Below are 23,038 nucleotides of genomic sequence, written 5' to 3' on the forward strand. Positions count from 1 at the left end.
ATGGTAGTTGCCTCAATCCAGCTGTAATCAATGACCTCAATTTCTTTGGTGCAGTTGAAACCGATTAGTCTAGTTGTCGACGTGTCGAACTGCTGAGCCAAAGGACAAGAGATGGAATCTTAGAGATGGACATAAAAATGTTTATTACTTGCAGAATTATAAATTTCATCCATAATAAAATGAGCATAAAAACAGTTTGTTTCCGTGGAAAAGTAAGAATTTATTTGAAGTTAAATTTGTGAGCAGTGAAGCAAAACGAATTGGGCTCACGTTTGTCCGAATACCGGACGATTTGAATAAATCATATGACACACCTTTAGTATGGAGTTAAAGAGCTTTCTGATACGTATAAAGAAATCTCACTGACCTAAAATCCATTATGACATAGCACCTACCACAAGTTTCAACACCACATCTGCGTCACTTCGGTGAACGCTGTATCGAAACTTCCTAAATAAATTTCACTCACTTGACGTCTAGTCAGTCGACCGTACTTGGTTTGTTAGGTAACTATATTGAAGGGGTATAGACGGAAAATATTCAAAATCCATTTTTCAATTTTGTTAGGAAACGAAGAATTCAGAATTGTTGAAGTTCTTTTGCTGGTTGCGGGGGGGTTAGATTTCACTCATCTGCTGTAAGTAGTGACTACTGCTGTTAACCATTGCTTTCTTTCCTTTTTCATTTACACATCCTATCCTCTTTCAATTTCGGTACCACATCCATTCCATTTAGTTTCATATATTCTGTTCGATTAAATATGCATTCCTCAATCTCATAATATGTCCAAATTAACAAAACGAATCTTTTGCTTTCTTTCTAATTATGATGATTTAGATTTCAAGAGAGTTATTTTTAAATAAACTTCTAACAAATTTGCTAATTACTACAAGCATTGAATTCTTCGTTGTGTGTTAATTTATATTCTTCAGTATTTACATTCTAATAATAATAAATATTTATGCCAAAATTAGATATAATTGCAGTGTACGAAGGTTAAATGGGTAATAAAGCAGTTCAAGGCAATATCTTACTTCAATCTGTATCCTAGATTACAACTATCGTTAAAAGGAATTGAATATTCGCATCCAAAATTGATTTTATCTAGGTAGGGTGGATAGGGATGCGCATGAGACAAGATTTGAGGCCTTCTCGTCTCGACAATATGCTGTAAAAGTGATGTCTCGACTCGAAAAATGTATATTTTTCTACTGGAAGAGCTGTGTCTGGACTCGAATTTTGTCAGGAAAATTCTGTCTCGACTCTACTTTGCGCATCCCTAAGGATAAACAGTTTGAAGAGCCCAGTATTCCAAAGCTGGATGGGTAACCAATTACAGCATTACGCAACATCTATTTCAGATACAACCATTATTATGCACTTCATTTTAACAAGCTTTTTTTTTATAACTATATCGATTTCCTACTTAAATTCAATTATAGAAAATTGTTTCTTATGTAGCAGCTAATATTCGTGCTATACAGTATAAAACAAGTACACATTCAATATAAATAAACAAAAATGTAAGATATGACAGATTACTGTCATTGCGATTTAATTCGATTTAAGCAGTACATATTTTCTAAATAATTTTTATAATCAAGTGTGCAGTCGGGACATATAGCCCCGTTCCTCCATTTACACCTAGCATTCTTTTCCTTTGCTTCAAGAGAGCTTGGTTTCTCCTTTTTACCAGCGTTTGTTTGCAAAGATTTATATATACATATATATTTGTGTGATGTATATAAATTCAGAGGGGGCTTTAGTTTTCCCCTGTATATTGTCCTTTTTCCTTTCCCTTTTTCCTTCTGTTTTTTCGGGTTTCTCGGGTTTAATTTATTATTGGTATTATTACTGCTATTATTATTCGTTAAATAGTTTGGTTTATGTCGATGTGGACACACGTGTGGTTGTTTCGCTATAAATGTGGTTATTGTTTCTGTTGTTTCGTTATTTTGTTTTCTTTCCGTTTTCTTTATTATGTTTCGTCTTCCGTGTCTCGGTTTTTTTTCTGTTATAATTGTAGTTTCACTTGCTTTTAATTCTTGTTTGTTTGTTCTTTGGTTCAATCTTCGTCTGCGTTAAAACCTTTTTGTGCGTGTGTGCGGTTTGTTTTCGATCATCTTACTTTTGTGGTTTCTGGTTGGGATTTTTGACTGTTTTGGTTGTGTTTTTTTTCTTTCTTTCCTCATGGGTTCTAGCTCAATATTTTATTCATTCTGTGTTTCCAGTTTCCTTGGTTGGATAGGTTTCAGTTTATCCCTTCGTTTGGTAGTTTTCCTTTTTCTATTTACTTCTCCTTTTTTCCCTTCTTTTCTTTATTATTTTTCCTTTTTTTAGTTTTTCGTTTTTTTTTCTGAGTCCTCTCCCAGAGTTTCTCGTTTGTTTGTGGACTTGTGGTGTATTTTTGTCTCTAGGAGACAGCATTTTCTTTTATCTTCCTACATCCCGGTAGTTTGATCGGGTTTGTTTTGTTTTTGCATGGTGAGTCCCCACACACCTATGATTTTTTCAGGTTTTTCTGTTTCAAATTTTTGTTTTGTGCCTAGGATTATTTTCACGATGGGCCTCAGTTCTGTTTTCGTATAAAGGTTGATTAGGGCCCGTTTCTGTCTGAGTTAACTCCATGTGAACGTAGTCGTTCGCATGGGCAACCGACAACCGGTCCCCCTGTGGTTGTGTGTTTGCGCAGGAGAAATGTTTAGTCACCAAGTCTAATGTAATAATATACATAAGACTATTCAGCCCTCTCTTGTCTAGTGATGAGGCTAGTGGTTACAGAATTTCTCCCTCTCATTCTTTTTTTCCAGTATGTCTCGAGGTATGATGGTTTGGTGCGAGTGCTATTCTTTTTTGCTTTTCATGCTTAGTTATAGAATTTTGGTGTCTGTTTTATATAGGAGGTCTGTGGGATTTTTTCGAGCTGATATTATTCTTTGAGGAGTGTTTGTTATGTCTTTTGGTAGAATTATGTTCCAGTTTCTGTGTGAGTTTCTCGGTTCCTTTCAGAACAATCTGAATTGTTTCGTGTGTTAAGAAGTGGAAAGTCTTTTCCCAGTACTTTCAGTTGGTTGCGGGTTGGAGTTTTGTTTGGGAGATTTCGTATTAATGATTCTTTTCATTTTTTGTTTGTTTTCTGGTTCAGCTTGCTTTCCCTTTCTCTTCTTTTTCTGTTTTCTTTTCGTCGTTATTTCGTTGAGTTTGTTGGAGGTGGTTTTTCAGTATTGCTTGTGTAGGGTATGTAAAATTTTAACTCTGTTTTGAAGTTTTAGTGGTCCTGAGAAAGACCCTTGTTCCTTTGATGTTAGCTTTCTTGTGTTTTATCTTTGGGAAGTTCTTCAGAAACTCGTAAGGTCTTATATCGATTCCCTTCTTGGTTTTCGTTGTGGGGTGTTTTTGTTTCCGTCTTTCCTTGGTTTGGTTCTTTTTGGTTGTGGTTCGTTCTTGTTGTGGTGGTGGTTGGAATATTTCTCTTTGGGAAGTCCACAGCTGCTTGTTTTTCTCTGGACTGCCTCTTTTAGTATAATGTGGGCCAAAGCGAGACTTGCGCGTCTCTAGTGCAAGTCCCCCCCTTTTTTTTAATGTTTGTTCTAGTTGTCCGTGGTGTTCAATGACTCGTCTGTTTATTTGAATTTCAGGTTGTTTTTTTTAATATATTTTGTGTATTTGGTTTCGAAATTGGTTGGTACTTTGGCGTATTCAACCAAGTTCATATCTAATTTTTTGAAGCCGTATTCGGGGTTTTCGAAGTTGGGACCCCTATTTTTTGTTTGGCTTCGTAGTGTTGCGCAAGGCGTCGTAGTAGACTAGCTTGCGTAGTGTTTTTAATATTCTCTTTCCTTTCCCCGCTCAGCCTTTAGTTGGGCCAAGCGGTTCCGGGTTGTTTGCTGGTTTTGGAGTATTGCTCCTTTACTCTTCTCTTCTTTTCTTGTTTGACCTTGGTTCACTTTCTCCGGTCTTTGGCTTCTCCATTGTATTAAAGGGTATTCTTTGTTTTGGGTTTTCCGGAGTTTCACAGTCTTGGAGGGTTCGTATTAAAAAGTACGTTTTCACACAGGTCTTTACGAGGTATAGGAGTTTTCTGGTTAGATTGTGCGTTTGTACTGACAAGTACAGTTTCGAATTTTAATTTCTGGTCTTAATCACTGCCTGGTGTGCGTTGTCACAAAACAACCGGAACCCCTTGGCCCAATTAAAGGCTGAGCGGGAAAAGGAAAGAGAACATTAAAAACACTACGCAAGCTAGTCTACTATGACGCTATGCGCAACACTACAAAGCCAAACAAAAAATAGGTGTCCCAACTTGGAAAACCCCGAATACGGCTTCAAAAAATCAGATATAAACTTGGTTGCATACGCCAAAGTACCAACCAATTTCGAAACCAAACACAAAATATATTTTCTTTAAAAAAACTGAAATTGAAATAAACAGACGAGTCATTGAACACCACAAACAACTAGAACCAAGATTTAAAATAAAAACGGGGGACTTGCCCTAGAGACGCGCAAGTCTCGCTTTAGCCCACATGATACAAAAAGAGGCAGTCCAGAGAAAAACAAGTAGCTCTGGACTTCCCAAAAGGAAATATTCCAACCACCACAACAACAAGAACGAACCACAACCGAAAAGAACCAAACCACAGAAAGACGGAAACGAAAACACCCCACAACGAAAACCAAGAAGGGAATCAATAGAAGACCTTACGAGTTTCTGAAGAACTTCCCAGAGATAAAAAAAAAAAGCTAACACCAAAGGAACAAGGGTCTCTCTCAGGACCACTAAAACTTCAAAACAGAGTTAAAATTTTACATACTCTACCCAAGCAATACTGAAAAACCACCACCAACAAACCCAACGATATAACGACGAAAAGAAAACAGAAAAAGAAGAGAAAGGGAAAGCAAGCGGAACCAGAAAACAAACAAAAAATGAAAAGAATCATTAATACGCCTTTAGGTGACACCTCAAATTCGAAGCTAATAAAGTATCGAAAAATTAAGTAAAAAGTTTATTTTATGACAAACTAAATATCCAATCTATTAACTCGCTTAATACAACAAGATATTAAAATTATCTTACCTTTTGTATTCTTGATGGCGTTCACCATTTCTCCTCGTAGCGCCAGACGATAATCTGCTCTCCTCCATGTTACACAATCAGCTGTAAAACCGCCAGCAACAGCAGAAACGCCGCCAAATCATCCATAGACATAAAAGAAGGATAGGTGTTTACAACCACTGGAACTGTCTTCCCTAATTACTTTTACTTAAGCGTAAAGAAATTTTTTCAAACGTGTCACCTGTAGTTGACGTTGGGCGTTGATGAGTTAAGATGGCGGCAAAATCGAAAATTTCGGCCATAGAAAGCAGCGCCAATAATGGAATGGAAGTCCCAGTTTCCCATTTTTAATCGTTATGAATTATGAGAGCACGTGATTGTAGGATCTCCAAATTGGCAGCAAAAAAGAAAATTGCGAGCAACATAATGGTGGCCAAAGAAAAAATGCGAACACTAGTGGAAGGATGGGCCTAGCGGTTTTTCACTCACATGCAGCAAGTATTTGTTGGAAAGAGATTCTTGTTAATCTAATGTAATTTAGTTTTCTGTTACCATCCCAGTATGCACCCTTCTTTATCATAGTTGAAATTTATATGAGTTTATATAACCTTAAACTATTCCCAAACGTCAATAATTTGATTAATCTATTTACTTAACGTAACTTACAACACACCACAAGTTCACAACGAAAAAAGAAAATAATCTAAAATATAATACTGAAAAGTATTAAACGTCAGATACGAAAATGGCAACAAAAGTTTATAATGATGGAAGTAATAGAATTAACAGTAATGTTAATAGTTAAAAAACGTTAATATTAACAATTGTCGTAAACACGAATACGCTCAAAGTTGGAACGAGTACTCGGACTCAAGGGAGCTGTTTTTGTGGTTCAACTAAAAACAACAGGAGAATGACAAAACCAAGGAAAAGGTTTTAAATTAAGTTCCATAAAAGTTGCACTATCTGTTCTAAAGTTATCGTCGGATCTCACATAAAAATAGGCAGACAGTGCGACGTATAATAAGGATCTACGCACCCGAAATTCTCTGGATTTGTTTCATTGATAATTGAAGTTTAAATTTCACACGACATTTTCACAATCTCAAATATTCCAAGAGTTTCGATTAGCCGAATAATGCATTTTCAAAATCGAAGTTGGTTAAGTCTTCTGTCGTATCGGACTTCGTTGAGCCTTACTTATATCAGAAGCTGTCTCCATCGACAGATTTAACTGAAACCCCCGAAACCACATGCAAGATGCTTCTTTTTCTGTGTCCTGTTTTTGTCGCAATCGATAAAAGTGACGGTTTATATACGAATTGTGGATTGGATTCCAATCTCGTTCGCGTGATGCGTGTTTTATCTTCGTCCCTCTATATATATGTCTTTCTCTCTTTTTCGATAGATTTTTTACACCTTGTACATGAACATGGTTCGTAGAAACGTGAGAGAAGAAATTTTTCTTTTTTTTATATTTTAAGTGAGGTAACTTTCAAAATAATCATTGTGTATGTAAATGATATCTTCAACTTTTACGTCCCAGGCTTATGCCGGCTAGGCTAAAGGATACGGTGATGATAAGAAATGAATGAAATATTGGAAGAAATAAATGGGGAGGGAGACCAGAGAACCCACGCACACAATGTTTGTCAAACATAAAGTCCACTTGAGTTGGGATCGAACCAAGGATTCCAGCCCTAATGTAATTGCGTATCCAGCATGTAGCACATATTATGTACATCTATGATGAACTCCATTGCATTGTTTCTTCAAATCACACCGATAGTCCCGGAATTTTTAAAATATTCGAATGACTACAAAGATTTTAAACAATCCGAGACTCACGAAGAGTTCGAATGTCTCATACTCGTCAAATGTTTCTAACATTTCGAATGTCTCGACCATTTCGAGAGTCTCGTAAGTTCGATAATTCGATAAAATTAAAATTCTTTATCGACAAAAGTGTTTTGAAATTTTATCGAATTTTTATCGATTATTTGATTATCGGGACAGCCCTAGTCTTGCTTAGTTGTAATTGTCGAGCACGTGCATGCATATATTTTTTGTCTCCTTAGGTAGCTCTCTCGTATAGCCTCTATAGCCTCTATAGTCTCGTCAGTTACCGATAGTCTACTTTAGCATTGTTTGTCCAAAGGCTACTTGTATCCTTCAGCTGGTTACCCCTCCAAGTAATTTTTCTCTTAGATGTCACAACGTTGTGCACACGATATTCGCGTTGCATTTTGGTCACAGATTCGAATTTTGCAAGCAACAGAACACACTAACTTTTCCTCTGTATTGTCCGCACCTCGACTGGCGTCGGTGTTTGATGCTCCGGTGCTACGTAGTACGTGTATAGCGTCATGAAGTGTGTGTGTGTGCACATGCTTGCACATCATACTACAGAAAATTGGAGTCTAATTTGCTGAAGTTTTTACATTTCTATCTTCTTTTCTCGTTTTCCTTTGACCGGTCAAAATTGCCCCATGACTTTACAGATACACTGTATAAAGTACGAAAAGTTACCTGTGACAAACCAATATTTATGATAGAGAAGAAAAATAATATACTATTTATTTGTAAGGTTGAAAAAGTAACTAGTTTCTGAATTCAAATAAGAAATTTTACGTTAGCACATATGCCGATAGTACTGTATAGTGTTAAGGATTATGGATATTGACTTTGATATTTTAAATAACATGAGACGTCATCACATCGCAAAAGTAAAGTACAATTAGAGCGGATATCGCTTTACGAGAGATTTATTTCACTAAAATATGTCTCATACCTACGCTCTTAATATGTCTGTTCTGTAATTAATTTAAGGGCATGTGCGCTGGACTATGAAAAGGTTAATTGGGAATATGCACCATTATAACACTATATAAGAGCTCCTTAGATAGTTTTTGTTAGTTTGAGCGCCTCTTGCGCGAATGATCCGTTCATTTCTGGAAGGAACACATGTTGTTAGGACTCAACATTAACCAGTAGGGCAATGTTTCATATAACATTGGTACTAAAGTAAACTCTATATACCAATACAACGAAGAAATACTATACGTTACTATAAAAAGTAGAGTGAAAATTAAATACTTCAGAACCGAAAATGCCGCAGAAAAAGAAATTATTTGCTGAGCAAACAATATATTCACATTTAAAAACTACATACATCTGGCAGTTTCCCGAACTAACACTTTGGCTTCATCAGACGAAGATATTATCTGATGAAGCCAAAGTGCTAGTTGGCGAAACTGTCACACGTAAGTAGTTTTTAAATGTGAGTATATTGTTTTACTAAGCAAATAGTTTGTGTTCAATTATATACCAACCAAAGCTTCTACTTATGGAAAGTATTACAAAGAGAAAGGCAAGATCTGCGAGATAAATATACTACAACGACGACAAAATATATGTAACTAGGATTTGTTAGCGATACATGTATTTGAGTAAAGATGGAAAGCTGGAGAGAAGAAGTAAACCCGTCTTTAAAATATTGCAGTACTTCTTGAAAATGTTATCCTTTTTAAGTGGCAAATTTGTATAACACTGCTTTTCATATTTTACTTTAAAAATATCAGCTAGTAATATAGCAGAGAAAATTGTAATTTTGGCCTTTTCTGTCCCCAAGGAACATTGATGGTGATTTGAGAATTCCACATCAAAGATGATAATGTAAATGGAACATAATGTATCCCTTCATTTTTGTATATGAAGTAGAAGAAAAGCAGATTTTGCATTAGCAAGTAAGAAAGTAAAGATAAAATCGGATATTGAGTACTATATTTCGGTATATCGTTACGATTCTGTATTTTCCGAATTTAGGTACATCGATATTTTGGAATGAATTGTAGCAAAATTACGAAAACTTTAAAATACTAGTTTCAGTAAATTTTACATGCTAGTCTGATCCCAATCAATTTACCCACTAATTCTATTTCATCTGAAATGATACACTGCTCTTCCCCCGGCCCGCTCGCAAATTTTAAAACTAATATAATTTATTCTTATTACTTTCAGATTTGTTTGGATTATCTATCATTACACGCTAGAAGTTTTAAATCTCCTTACTAAACAGATCTTTGTTTGCGACAAGCCTTTTCATTGTTTCAAGTTCGCTTGTAATTAAATGGAAACGAAAACAGAAGACGTTCTAGTTAAACATGAAATGAAAGCAGAAAATGTTCCAATTAAACTTGAAATGCAAACAAAAAACGAGTCATTTGAGGAATGTAATTATGAATTTTGTATTAGTAACGCTAATAATCAAGAAGATCCTCTTGCTATACGTTTGAAATGTAAGAAAGAAGAAAGTGCAATGGGAGGAGAGATTATCTCTTCACAACGTAATGAGGATGAGACAGTTTCAGATTGGAAACTAACTTCGAAAGCAATATGTTTAGTCAAGTGTTTGTCAACAGCTGAAGAACTAGTAAATGCCAAAAGTTTTGACAGTAACATCAAGCCAAAATCCTCCGATTTTACACACAACACGAAAGAGTCATGCAATCACATCTCAGCCACTATTGGAGGTATGAACGACCACAAAGTAGATATTGAAGAAAATGATAATCGAGAAGAAAGTAACAATGTTCAGTTACTCAGGTACGTTTAAATGAATGTATTTCATCACCTCTACAGTACATCTGTATAAATATTTTTTTCAACACTTGCAATATTTAGTTAAATATTCATTTTTTTCGTTTACCTTAAATAGAGTTATGGAGTTGGTAACATTTGAACACACAAAATAACACAATCTGACGCCTAGCTTTGTAAGAGGTAAGATAATTCGGCAGTGAAATTAGTATCTAACGTAACGGTAAATTAGTACAAGCCTCCTTTTCGAGAAAACCTTGAGTGTCAGGAATAAATACACACGCTTCTGACTGATGTTAACGGCTTTTCTTCTTATAAAAAAATTCTGGTAAGTAAAACGATCACATATTAATACTTTAAACAATATATAAAACTGCTTTTAAGTCTCAAGACTATTTAATATTCTAGTCTTCTGACATTGAGTATGTTTATTTTGTGAAAGAAAATTCGATAATGTGTTTTATATTATTGGAAACAGTAATTCACTGCCTTGAATATAACTCTTCCCTCTTGCTCAGAATAATTTCATTATCCAAAGGCTTGTGTTCGTTTATTTATCGGTTCGGAAACTGTAACATTATTTTATATGCAAAACTTGTTAGTAAGTAAAAATGCCAAATATGGATCACACGAAAAAATTATTCACCGCTCAAGCACCAATATTTTTAATGTGTTATCTTTTCGAGATCCTTTCACCCACTGTGTTTGTTCTAATTTTGATGTGTCATAAAATGAACTCCTACTCGACCAACCAGAAATTCAGCTCTTGTAAATAAATTCTTTTAATATCCGGATAAATTAACTTCACTGTAAAGGTTCGTGTCGCAGAAGTTTACATCTTACGATAGCATGTCTCATAATAACCTTGCACCGCAGGCAAAACTTATAGACAAAAGAGCTTTTCTTGCTACTTTTTATGACATTTGCCGGCAAAATAATATTTTCTCTTAGCTAGAGCTTTCATCTGCTATTTTCTGCGAACAGTGACCAAGTTACCGGGACCACGGTGGCCCATTCGATAAAATGATCACTTTTGGGACGGGAAGCCTGAGTTGGATCCCGAAATCCCGACAAGTGGGCTTTGTGGGGTACGAAAACCGTTTATTTTCGGTTTCTTGGAGTTGTCCTATACCTTCCACTTTCCTCATTCCGCCATTGCAATTCATCTAGTCCTCATTCTCATCTAAAGTGCAACAATATCAAAAAATTATCATAACCGTTGCATGACGAAAATTTAAAAAAAAAAAAATAATATCTTGTATAATCGCCATCTACTGCTATTACGGTACACAGTTGCTCCGGCACACTTGCATCATACGTGGAACTGTGAGCAGGCCTAAGTCGGTAATACACCTCATTCACATGAGCTTCTAGAACTTCCTGATTCCTATCTTGTCGTCTCTCTTACCACTCTTGCAACACGAAAGCCCGCAAATGTTAGAGTGGTTGAGATCTGGAGATCATGGAGGCCAATCCATACAGATGAGCTGTACATATTCTCGTAGCTACGCATGGGTTTGCTGTGACTTTTCAAAGCGCTGTTGTCATGCATGAATAACTCATTTTTTTATGTAAAATTGACATGAAATGAAGATAGAATAGCGTTCTCCAGAACACCAATATATTCTTGAGTTCAGACATTCAGAGTAGGAACTTTAAAGCGTTTTAGACACTTTGATCTTGCTGTTTTGTATCAGAAACTTTGTTCATGGTAAAATAGCTTAATTGATTCACTGAACATGTAAACCTTCAACAATAAACCTATTTCAACGATGAAAAATATACCTCAACACATTGACACGATTGTGTATTTTAACGCATCCCCCTCATTATGTATGCAGTACTTCTACAGCATCATTGAATTAAGAGCACAGATACCATGGTTTTTAGTTATGGGAGCTCTTGACATAGATACCAGGAGTAAAGTGGTCATTTTGTAGCTAGTGACAAAAACTTTAATTTCGGAACCAACAATATGTGCTATTTCCTCCAGTATGATATCCCAAAAACGTTAGTATACACACTTGATGCTGATCAATATTTTAACCAAGAAAAGGAAACGTTATACGCGATACTTAATCTTTACCTGGTGACCACTTTATCCTCGTTTAACCCTACCATCTCAACTAAACTCAAACCCGTTTGAACTTGCGGAGAACTTTTTCACTACTTTTTGCTACGAAAGATGTTGTCTTACATAGGTAGAACTCTAATGCAGGCTACAAATGATTTACGTAAAGTAAACAAGAGCATGCAAGAATTTAGTTTCGCTTAAGAAGTCAACTTGCGAAGCGGCCTCTGAACCCATTTTAGAAATCATAAAACCCTAATACCATTGTGCGTTGGCAATTCAAGACATTTTGTATCAACACCACAAATGCAAATTGGAGATATTTGATTCTTTTTGCTTGTTTTGAGGCAAGAGCTCAGATTTGTCCACGATTTTAAACCTTTTCTAGATATTTGATTGGAAAAGAGAGATAGCCATTTTTATTAGAATTCCCAGGAAACATGGGCCGTGGTGTCTCGGTGGTAGAGCGTTCACCTCTGGTGCTTGGGGTCCCGGGTTTGATCCCAGCCGCCGCCAAGTGAACTTTGTGGTGGACAAACACCGTGTGCGTGGGTTTAAAGTTCTCCCGTTTCCACCCACTTTCTTCATTCCACCATTTCATGCATTACTCATAATCACCGTCTCCTTTAGCCTAACCGGCATAACCGTGAGACGTAAACCTCGTATTTCATTTTATTCATTTTCCCAGGAAACCTCTCAATAGGGGACATTGTTTCTCTTCCTTAATATCCGCCGGGTTTGATCTCCCCTCTCCAACTAGAAGGTGATTGCGCTAACCACCGTTTAACCACCGAATTCACAGTTGAGAGAGTTGTTATCTTCAGACATTTTCTTTCCCCACCACGAATGTAAAGCCGTTACTCTTATATTTTTTCAAATATAAATAGTTCGTTAAACCAAATTGTGTGCATAGAATTTAGAAACAAATAATGTAATAGAAATTTAACTTAATTGAAATGGAGAATATTGTTTACACGCAACCTTTCCGAACACGATTCTAACAGCTGTCTACAAACAAACAAGTAATGCACTGCATTTTGTACCCTGCAATATGTCGTGCATTAAAATCCGGCAGCACTTGTTTTGTTATGTAACAAACAATCGCATGTATCTGGCTAGTGGAAGCTGAAGAATGAAGAATTGCATGGTGTCTTATGCAGGGGAATATACAACTCTGCAAACCACTGAATGTCTAAACGGCCTTCGTTAAACCCAAGTTATAGTATTCACAGTTATATCCATTTGTGTCTACATGATAGCGTTAGTAAAGGAATGCCGACAAATTCCGTGTCCAGAAGATATAAATGCAGAATCGAAGTACTCTTATTTTCAGAACTGACCGCACTTAGTGTGCACAAAATGTCAAAGTTCACAAGTCATCGAGTGCATAGAGAGTAGTGTGCGAGGATGTCCACTCATGTCCAAAGTGATTGTCGCATATCTATAACTGTCTTCTTGTAAGAATATAATTTAATAATGATTTTGCAGAACACTTTTAATACGGATACTATGTGTATAATTGGAAAATGTATATCTCTGATAAATTTTATAGGAAAAGCATTATAAATGCGAAAATTAGAATGAATGAAACAAAATGTTGCTAAATGGATACGAAAGTTTTATTTTTGTCTTATTGTTCTTATTTACTGTTATTTCGAAATGAAATTTGGCACATACTTGTCTATGCCAATTATACACATACTAATATTATAAGAAATATCGCGCGAATTCGTTATCAAATTATATTCCTACAACAGCATATTTATAGACATACGACAATAATTTGGACATGAGTGTTCCATAGGTAAGTATACCTGTGTGCTTAACATGACAGTGTATCGTTAAATGACTCAATAAAATAGTAAAATACGTGTTTTTAATATTGTTGTTAAAGTGAATATTTTTGTGAACCGACCTACTAATAATTTTTTGATATATATATATATATATATATATATATATATATATATATATAAAAGTTACTGATTTTAGTAGTGTAATATAAAAATGTTACCCAAATAACAAAGGCATCTCTGTTATGTTCCTTGTGTATGCAATGAAATTTAAAATAGTGTAGGGAAGCCAAACAAATAATCTCTTTAATTATGCAATGGAGACATCTGTGCTTAAATATTACATGATTTATGTAGCTTAATTGTAATAATTAGACTATTGGTAATGCATTTATTTTGCACGTAATTTACAAACTTTAATGGCATATAAGTTAAAATGTTAAGCTTTGGCATAGAACAATGACTACCTAGATTATTCATTAATCTTTGACTACAGCTACAGCTGCAGATTCTAATTCATAGGTAGATAGAAGTAATTTTCTAGTTTTGATTCTAAATAAACAGATTTCTTTTAAAGATTTCCATATTTCCTTGCAATTAATTTGTGTGGAAGACCGTCATATCCAAACTGCAGTACATCATGTACTTTTGGCAGTTGATCAAAAGTGAAACGCAGGTCAAAAATTACTTTCGTCACATTCATCAGAGATATCACAATTTCACAGTTTAATTCATATAATCCCATTACTGCATCCACTATGAAACGATTGCAAACAAATAATTTCTTCCTTACAGTTGAACAATGAGAGCCATTACATAACACACAAAGTTTATTTTTTTAGAATTGTCCCTTAATTTTCATAAAATTCTTACTATATTGTTTTTTATGGTTATGCTTAGACGGCGGGATTTGCTTCGTAATTGGGAAACCATTTTTGCAGTGGAAAGCGTGTGGGAGAGACAATGGGTTTATATCAAGAGATGTAGGACGCCGAAAGCACATTGAAGTGCACAAAATTGTTCGAGTGTATACATGTATGTGATACATTTAGACTACCAGCATTGTCCGACACTATGCATTGTTGACTTTGAACAAGGAGCACGTGAGTACAATATACATCCCGCGGAAGTGACAGCTGGTAATGCAGTGTCCGTTATCCCGAATAACACAGTGGATGAGTGGGCAATACATTGGCTTCTCGCGGCACTGGGCACCCGAGTTCGAATTTATCTTGGCTAATTTTCTTTATCCATTTGAAAGAAAGTATAGTTTATTTTCACTATAGTTAGTCACTCTTTTCATATTTGGTGAAGGACATTGATAATAATAAGTATTACTGCCTGACCCGTGCGTATGTTTCGCACTTTATAATTGTATACTATGTGGAAATAAGTAATAGGGCTGGTATCCCTCATATTTTTTCGATTAGCCTTATGGGACCGCAATGTCAAACATTGGTCCCAATCTCTACTACCTCCTGTTGCCTCGATATCAACTATTGATATTTTGCCTGTAGAGGGCTCTACCGTGGCCCCATGATTCCCCATGAGATGACGCTCCACTTTATTATTTGCACTGAAATAGTATAATTTATCTTGTTTTCTTTTTAATCGAGTTTTTGGGGCTTGGCACTCCCTCATAATTTTTTCCATGGGTCTTATGGGTGCATATTGTCAAACGTATTCCCATCTCTGTACCATCTCCCGTTCTCTCGATATAAATTATTAATAATTTGCCTCTAAGGGAGGTATGTCGTTTCAATAATTACGTTTAATGAAGAATTTAGGAAGGTATGGCGTTGCCCCAAACACCTTTTAGTAATAACATATATGATTATTATTATTTTACTTATCACTAATATTGCCTATTACTATTACATTGCCTATGTGTTACTAAAAAAACAAATCAAATAACACTTCTCACCATTCACCCTCTCGAACTCCAAATACTTGATTTATAGTTCTCTGTATTAGGGGAGAGCAAATTTATTATAATATTCTCTCAAATATAACGTTTCACAAGGTACTTCACTTTCATTGTGTAACTTCACAAAATCAAAGAATCGTCTTGTTCCGACAGGAAAATATTCCCCTTCTAAAACCCGAGCCTGGCTCGTAGCGAAAGGTCGTAAACGTTCTTTAGGTGACTAATCGAATCCAATACTTCAATAAAAGAGGATAAGTTCCTCCACGCAAATATTCCTGTAATAATAGTCACTGAAATAATGTAAATGCCCATTTTCGCCCAAACTTGGTTCCTTTACAACTTTTTAGAAGGGAATCAGCGCCATTTTAAACATTTGCACTGATTATTCTGGCTAACAAACCGATTTGAGATATTTCTTCAGTTAATATTTGTGTCAAGTTTGTTCTCTATCGGCTGAAAGTTATGGCGTTCACAAAATGCGTTATATATATAGCTACATGCTAAGATCGATAGATAGAGAGAGAGAGAGATACAGAAACGTAGAGTGGTCTTAGTCTGACAAAGTCATAATCGGGACAGGTGCATAGAAATTTTCCTGACACGGTGGTCTCTGGAATAGGCACATTTCTTAAGAAATATTGTAGAGACTCAGATGTGCGAAATTCGTGAAAATTTCCAGTTTTTCCATCACTGACCTCTGACACATACCCGTCATTAAATGTACTTGCTTGCTTGTTTCTATTTTTTCACTTCTCTAATAAATGCCACTGGAACTTTTACCTCAATTTTACTTAAGATATTAAACAGGTAATACGACCTTTTTTACTACCTTTCGTGTGCTCTGTGCATTAGTAACAAAAGTATAAAAATAGTTCTCCTTGGAGTCGATTCGAACTGACGTCCTTTGGAGTTGTAATCTAGCCCCGTAACTACTACACCAAGATCGTTGCTGGTAGGCGCTTGGTTATATACATATTTGTTCACATTTGTATTTCATGTTCACACTTAGACAATTTATCGTTTTTTTTTTCTCCGTTTCGCACCTGTTTGTGGATTTCTATTACGGTAGCGACCTTTATTAACACTATGCACTATTCGTATTCATAGCTTGTGACCCTCTTCAATGTTTATTCAGATTAGGCTTTTCTTCTGGCCCTTTCACTAAACATTTGATTGATTTAATTCTCATATTCTCCATGGGTAGAGCGCAGGAATGCCAGACGCGAAAAATAAATGTACATTTACTTTCCTGACATATTATTTGCATTCATTTTGTGTTAACTATACACCAAACTTCAAACGGGATATATTCATACTTTTTATTGGAATAGATTCCTCATATATTCCTTTATACTAACGTCAATTTTCGGGATAGATCACTTTCAAATCTCAGTAGAACACTTCTCCGTTTTCTCAGTGTCTTATTTGGTAGTGTTTGATGCCCCCCTCAAAAAAATCATATATGTTATGTACGGACAAGTTGTCCAAGGTTATCTTTGCTTTTCTAATTTCACATTCTTATTTCTGTTTTATAAATGGTACTTTATCATTGCAGACAATGCAACATTTGATCTCTGTGTTGGTTCATATATTCTGTGACTTAAATTTTGGAAAATATTGGGGTAGAGCCACGCACCTTATTCAGATATACCTCTCATGGTTTTGTATTACTCGTTATTGTAGTGTTCAACAATAATTTCTTCGTCTAATTAATTAAACGTAATCATTTATTTTTTGCTACCTTTTTTTCGTCCGCTTATTTATGCATACTTTAATTAATTTTATACTTATAACTTTCGGGCTGACTTCGCTTTATACATATATCGTCCATTAAAGCATTAAGCCAGTGGTTTTTTATAATCGAATTTATTACTTCTGCTTATGCAACAACTAGTTTTTAAAGGATACTAGATGGGGTTTTCGAGGTTTCCGAAACTCACTGGAACTTACGCAATTGGCGTGTACAATTGCAAACGTTTCTTGAGAAACTGCTATTTATATTACCGAATACCGAACACAACGAATTTCTCTGCTCGTTATCTGCTGTGTGGCCATGTGTCAGGTGTCACTGAAGCTTGATTTACCGAAATGATCGAAAGGGAACATTTACTTCAAATTTCCTCACAAACACTGCATTGATCATATACCTGGCAACTCTGAAAAAATGTGTCTTCGTTTGTACACTCATAGCTTATGTACACTCATAAGCTATCGTGACTGTTTTGAGAGGGCAATAACTACACCCTCTCTTCCCCACTTCCTCAACCATAACTTGTTTTCTTCCGTGATGCCGGTTATAAATGCACTGTAAAACTTCGTTCTAAACGATTCGCCCGTTTCTTACGCTAGTGACAGATAAACTGGATATCAAATATAGGCACTGAGAAATTATTTCTCATCTCCTTCTTAAATACTGTCTTTCTCGAAACACTTCTTCACGCGACAGTATATTTTGAATGATAATCTTATGCTATATACTTTCTCTCTAGCAACAGATACTCTTGAGGTGGTAATTTTTGACGTAGATATTCAATCCTTATTCTCTACTTACGATACCCATTACGATGAAAATAACATAATAAGAAAACACTCAGCATATTAGAAAATTTCAGGTACTCAGCACATTAGAAAATTTATTTCAAACAGTTCAGCCGCTTTAGTTTTATAATCTAACTCAAACATTTTTTTTCACTTTGTAATGTACAAAGTGGAGCATACGTTTTGCCACAGTCTTTTAAAGTAACAAAGAATAAGCGTCGTAGTGTATTACGATGCAAATAGCACCCTGGAGACGTTGTTTGACATACCTGTAACAGCAGTGTTGCAAAGCCATTCTATAATAAAGTTTTCTTCTAATTTCATTTCATCAGGTGAAGGGAGAACGTGTAATAGCACACATTTCTTTGAGTGGCAAACTAAGAATGATACAGCATAATAACCCTGGATATTCTAGAAGCTTGTAAGATTAATAACCAAGGGAGACAAACGGGGAAATGGATATCTTGATTAATTTAGTGCCAAATTCTACAACCATAATATCAAATATTTATTATAAATATGTGGAAAATTGCAAGGAATTAAAAACTCGATGTGTCTGAAAAGTCATTTTCTTAAAAAAGGTGCTTACATATATATATCATATCAACTTCGCAGATAGATTTGGATAGAGTTAAAGAACGTAAAATGTATTAAACTGAAGCATTACAAGGATATTAAAAACACTAGTGAAAATTGGTGTACTGCTTGAAATGATGGATTTTTTCCGACTTTTTAAAGTTGTTTTAGCCTTCTTATGTTCTGGCAATTACTAAGTTTTCTGGCACTAAAATTAACAATATTACAGATAAACTTCTTCACTGATTCGTTATGTCCATTTTAATCTGTAATAATGAGATGTTCGTTCCATAGTGTGACATATATATATATATATATATATATATATATATATATATATATATATATATATATATATATATATAAATGTATATACAACTTCAAATAATAACAGAAAATACATTTTCTTCTTTGGAAGATAGAAATAACATTTAGTTTCTTCATAGTTCTTGGTTCCGTTCATCACGCAAAATAGATTATGAGAGCGTAGGTATTGAGAACATTTAATATGCTATTACAAATGATACAGCTTGCCTTTCTTCTTGTTTTTACATACAAAACTTTACATTTCCTTCTTGTTTCATATTATTTATCCCAATTTCCGTTTTCTTGTTTATTGAACTTTCTGCAGGTTCGGTAAGCTTACTGTTTCCAGGAAAGCAAATACGTTTACTACACGAAAGGGAATACTTTCTCATTCAGATCAGAAATATCGTATTTCCAAGGAGCGTTACAAGGAATTTAATCGATCACATTTGGCAGGACATACGCTAATACAAAGAAGTGGAACAGCTGATACGTTCGAAGAGTGTGGGGAGGGATTTTGTCATAGGCCAAATTTTCATTCACACATGTTAATACATACACGTTCAAAATTTTACACTTGCCAGGAGTGTGGAAAGCGATTTAGCTGTAAATCACACTTGGCAAGACACATTTTAATACATACAGGTGATAAGCCTCACACGTGCGAAGAGTGTGGTAAGGGATTTAATCAAACGTCTATTTTAACAAGGCACATGTTAATTCATCTACGTAAAAAATCTTACATCTGCCAGGATTGTGGAAAGCGATTTAGTCGTAAATCATACTTGGCAACACACATGTTAATACATACAGGTGATAATCCTCACACGTGCGAAAAGTGTGGAAAGGGTTTTAATCAAAGGTCAAATTTAACAAGGCACATGTTAATACACACAGGGGATAAAGCTTACAAGTGTCACCAGTGCGAAAAGGAATTTAGGCATAAGTCATACTTTGTAACTCATATGAAAATACATACAGTTGATGGAACTCGCACATGCCAAGAGTGTCGAAAGGTCTTTAACTATAAATCAGGCTTAGAAACACACATGTTAATACATACAGGTGCAAAACCTCACGCATGCCCAAAGTGTGGAAGGGGATTTAGGCAAAGGGCACATTTAAGAACACACATGTTAATACATACCGGTTAAAGTCATCGTACGTGCCTAGAGTGTGGTAAGAGCTTTAGCTATAGAACAGATTTAGGAACGCTCATGTTTATACATAATGGTGAAAAAGCTCACACGTGACGAAAGTGAAGAAAGGGGTATACGCAAAGGTTATATTTGAGAGCACAAATATCAGTCTATACAGGTGAAAAACCCCATATTTTTGTTCGTTCCATCCCAGCCTGCGCCTAGTGATGAGCAGTGGAAATATTCCCGGTGGGAAGGAACGTATATAAAGTAAATATTCTCGATTTTCTTCCATGGCATATAAATTCCCAGAAAGGAATTTATTTCAATTTCTTTATTTTATCTTTCCAATTATAAGAAAGGTATGACTAATTATATTCATTTATTATGACTTACTTGTACTCTTTAAATAATTTGGAGCTTAAGAAAATGAAATTCGTTGACTACTTGATATAGCTAGTCATATGGGTTATTAGTTCCATTTGTATTTGCGCTAAAAAGTAGCAAAGTACTAATTTACAAACGAAAAAAAATAACCAGTTTGTAAAGTAATGTAGGAATTATGTTGAAATAGAAATAAAGTACTATTATACACCCCGAACCACCGTTAGTAATGGACGTCAATCTGTCTGCTGTCTCTGACTCTGATTTCTGAAGAGTACTCGGACTTCTCTTACATGTGAATTAACGCATGAAATTTCGAGAAATAGGTAGAAAGGAAGGCCGTCTGTGGCAATGTTAGGTGCTAAATTATAAAGAGAAATCAGTATCTTGCAAATCTTGTGAACATAAATAAGTAGGCGCAAATTTGGATGATTTGGTGAAACATGTATTTTCTGGGAGTTACTCCATCTAATTTGTTTATAATATTTAAAAATTTAATATGTTATAATATCAGTAGTAGAGTCAAGTTTAGAAAATCTACTTACATATAAATTTAAATGTTTAGCGGTGTAAAAATATGTGGACTTACTGTACAATTTTCCACATTTTTACTTTCATCGAACATATTGGAAGTAAATATACATTTATGCGTATTCTCCAAATATAATAAACTATTAATAAAGGAACATAGTGCCGTTCAGAATATACATTTTAAAGAACCCTTTAGAGACAATAATATACTGTGATAAAAAAAAACTATTTTAACTTCGAAATCATAATATAGTAATAGAATGTACATTTCTTTGTGATTGTACATAAATTCCCGTAAGAATTCCCATTTTGTGAATCTTCCCGGGTATATTCCCGGAGAATATTCCAAAAATATCTTCCCGGGAATTTACGCAGGCACTACCTTTGCCAAGTAAAATTTGCGGTTAACAAACACCCTTCGTAGGTGCTATTCCGGGCGACGTCCGCATAGGTCTCGCGTCCAAGAATATGTGCACAGCACTGTATGTTATTTGGATAACTATATTTTGTATATAGCGAGCCGAGAAAATTTTGGTTTTTACTTATAGCATTGGGACCAGAATTGTTGTATAATTAACTCTTAGCTACAACAGTGCGTGGCCGAAGGGTGAATGTTTTGAAAATTAAATACAGACAGACAGTTATCAGAAATGCAGCACTTACTTGACTAGTTTCTCGGCTGATACCGAATTGATTCCGAAACGGACGAGTTGATTCCCATTAGCTGACAGTGGATTTACCCCTAGCGTACGAGTTGATTCCCATCTGGTGAGTTCGTATTTACCCTTAGCGTACGAGTTGATTCCCATACCATGCGATTCCGATTTTCCATACCGTTCCGATTCACGTGTGCGAACCACATCTTGGCTGCTTGTGAAGTTGTAGTTAAGCAAACTATCCTAAATAATTCCAACTTTCAACCTTTGAATAACTCACTTGACAGATGCAAGTTGCAATATAAATTTAAGAAATTTTATACAGTGAACAAACTACAGAAAAGAAGAAAATTAATTTTCACTCACCATTTCCGCTACTTGGAAGATGCTGGAGTAAATATGTCAACTTCATTTGGGAGAAATTTGTAGCAGATTTTCTGAAGATTCATAACGAGTAATGGTAGAATCTGTAGTTTAATCATTTGTTACTCTATAGTGTTCTGTTTGTCCAGCATTTTGGGGGGGGGGGGGCGGGAAGGGGAGAAGTGGTCTTCTTCTCGCTTCTCATTTTAACATAAGTTTCAGTCTGAACACCCTTCAATGTTTCTGTCAGGTGGAAAATGTTTGGATGGGGAGAGTGAAATTGAGTGTTCAATCAGATCAAAAAAATCATCCAGTTTATAGGTTTGCGGGACATTAGATCTTCTACGAAGCAGTCTTCAATTGGATCTGGTGGGAGAAGAGGCAGTCCAAACAAGGTTTTGAGAAGTGCTCCTAGTTCAGAGTCTTTTGATTTAAAATCATTTAACAGTCCCAAGGATTGATTTTTTCTCCACCATGACTGACCGAGATGGAATCTGCAGCCCTTTATAGTCGTTTGGGGCCAAACGTAAGCAATTGCTTGATGGATTGCGGTCTTAAAGTCAATGTATATAATGTCTGGATTGGTGATATTTTAATTAAGCACAAAGCTTCCTTGTATGTCTCAGAGGTCTTGTTTGGGAACAAAAAAGAATATCAACGGGAAATAGTTTTTTTTAATTATTTACACCGTGAATTATAAATATTTGGTGGAACAGCTTAGGGCAGCTCTTGAAAGTCCCATCTACATATAAAGTTTTCGAATTCTTAAGAAAATCCAAATTACTTTCACACGAGAAACCAACAATATTCTTTTCTGAGTCGTTTACAAACAAAAAGTTTCCGCCTCTGTTTGTGTTGAAAACACTTTTCTCTAGGCTCTTTTAAGTTATTAGGGAACTTTGGAAGCTTGCGTGAGCGTGCAGCATTAATATTTTACCTAATTCGAACTAAATCACGTGTTGTGAGCGTGTCGATATCACTATTAGCTAATTCGATGCGTATAAGTTTCGACGGGCGCTCACACAAATTTTCTTCCGCCTTCCTTTTGACTGAATTACTAAGTCTTTGCTGGTTTAATGTACCAGAGTTATCTTTT

At 35.4% G+C, this 23,038-nt stretch overlaps 1 protein-coding gene across 4 annotated transcripts in view; it reads left to right on the forward strand.

Moving 5' to 3' along the window:
* The window catches only part of LOC145676196 (uncharacterized), a 36,317-nt gene that overhangs the window by 7,515 nt on the left and 5,764 nt on the right, over positions 1-23,038 (forward strand). For 3 of the 4 annotated variants that reach the window (XM_081747109.1, XM_081747108.1, XM_081747110.1), the window contains exons 2-3: positions 9,080-9,664; positions 19,195-20,206. In XM_081747109.1, the coding sequence (XP_081603235.1) occupies positions 9,189-9,664; positions 19,195-20,023 (1,305 nt within the window). In that variant the 5' untranslated portion in view covers positions 9,080-9,188 and the 3' untranslated portion in view covers positions 20,024-20,206. Of the gene's footprint in view, positions 1-9,079; positions 9,665-19,194; positions 20,207-23,038 lie in introns of those variants that run through there. The other variant, XM_081747111.1, reaches the window with a different exon arrangement.

This window comes from Thermobia domestica, chromosome 18 (assembly GCF_964235325.1).
Source record: "Thermobia domestica chromosome 18, izTheDome1.hap1.1, whole genome shotgun sequence".
Taxonomy (NCBI): Eukaryota; Metazoa; Arthropoda; class Insecta; order Zygentoma; family Lepismatidae; genus Thermobia; species Thermobia domestica.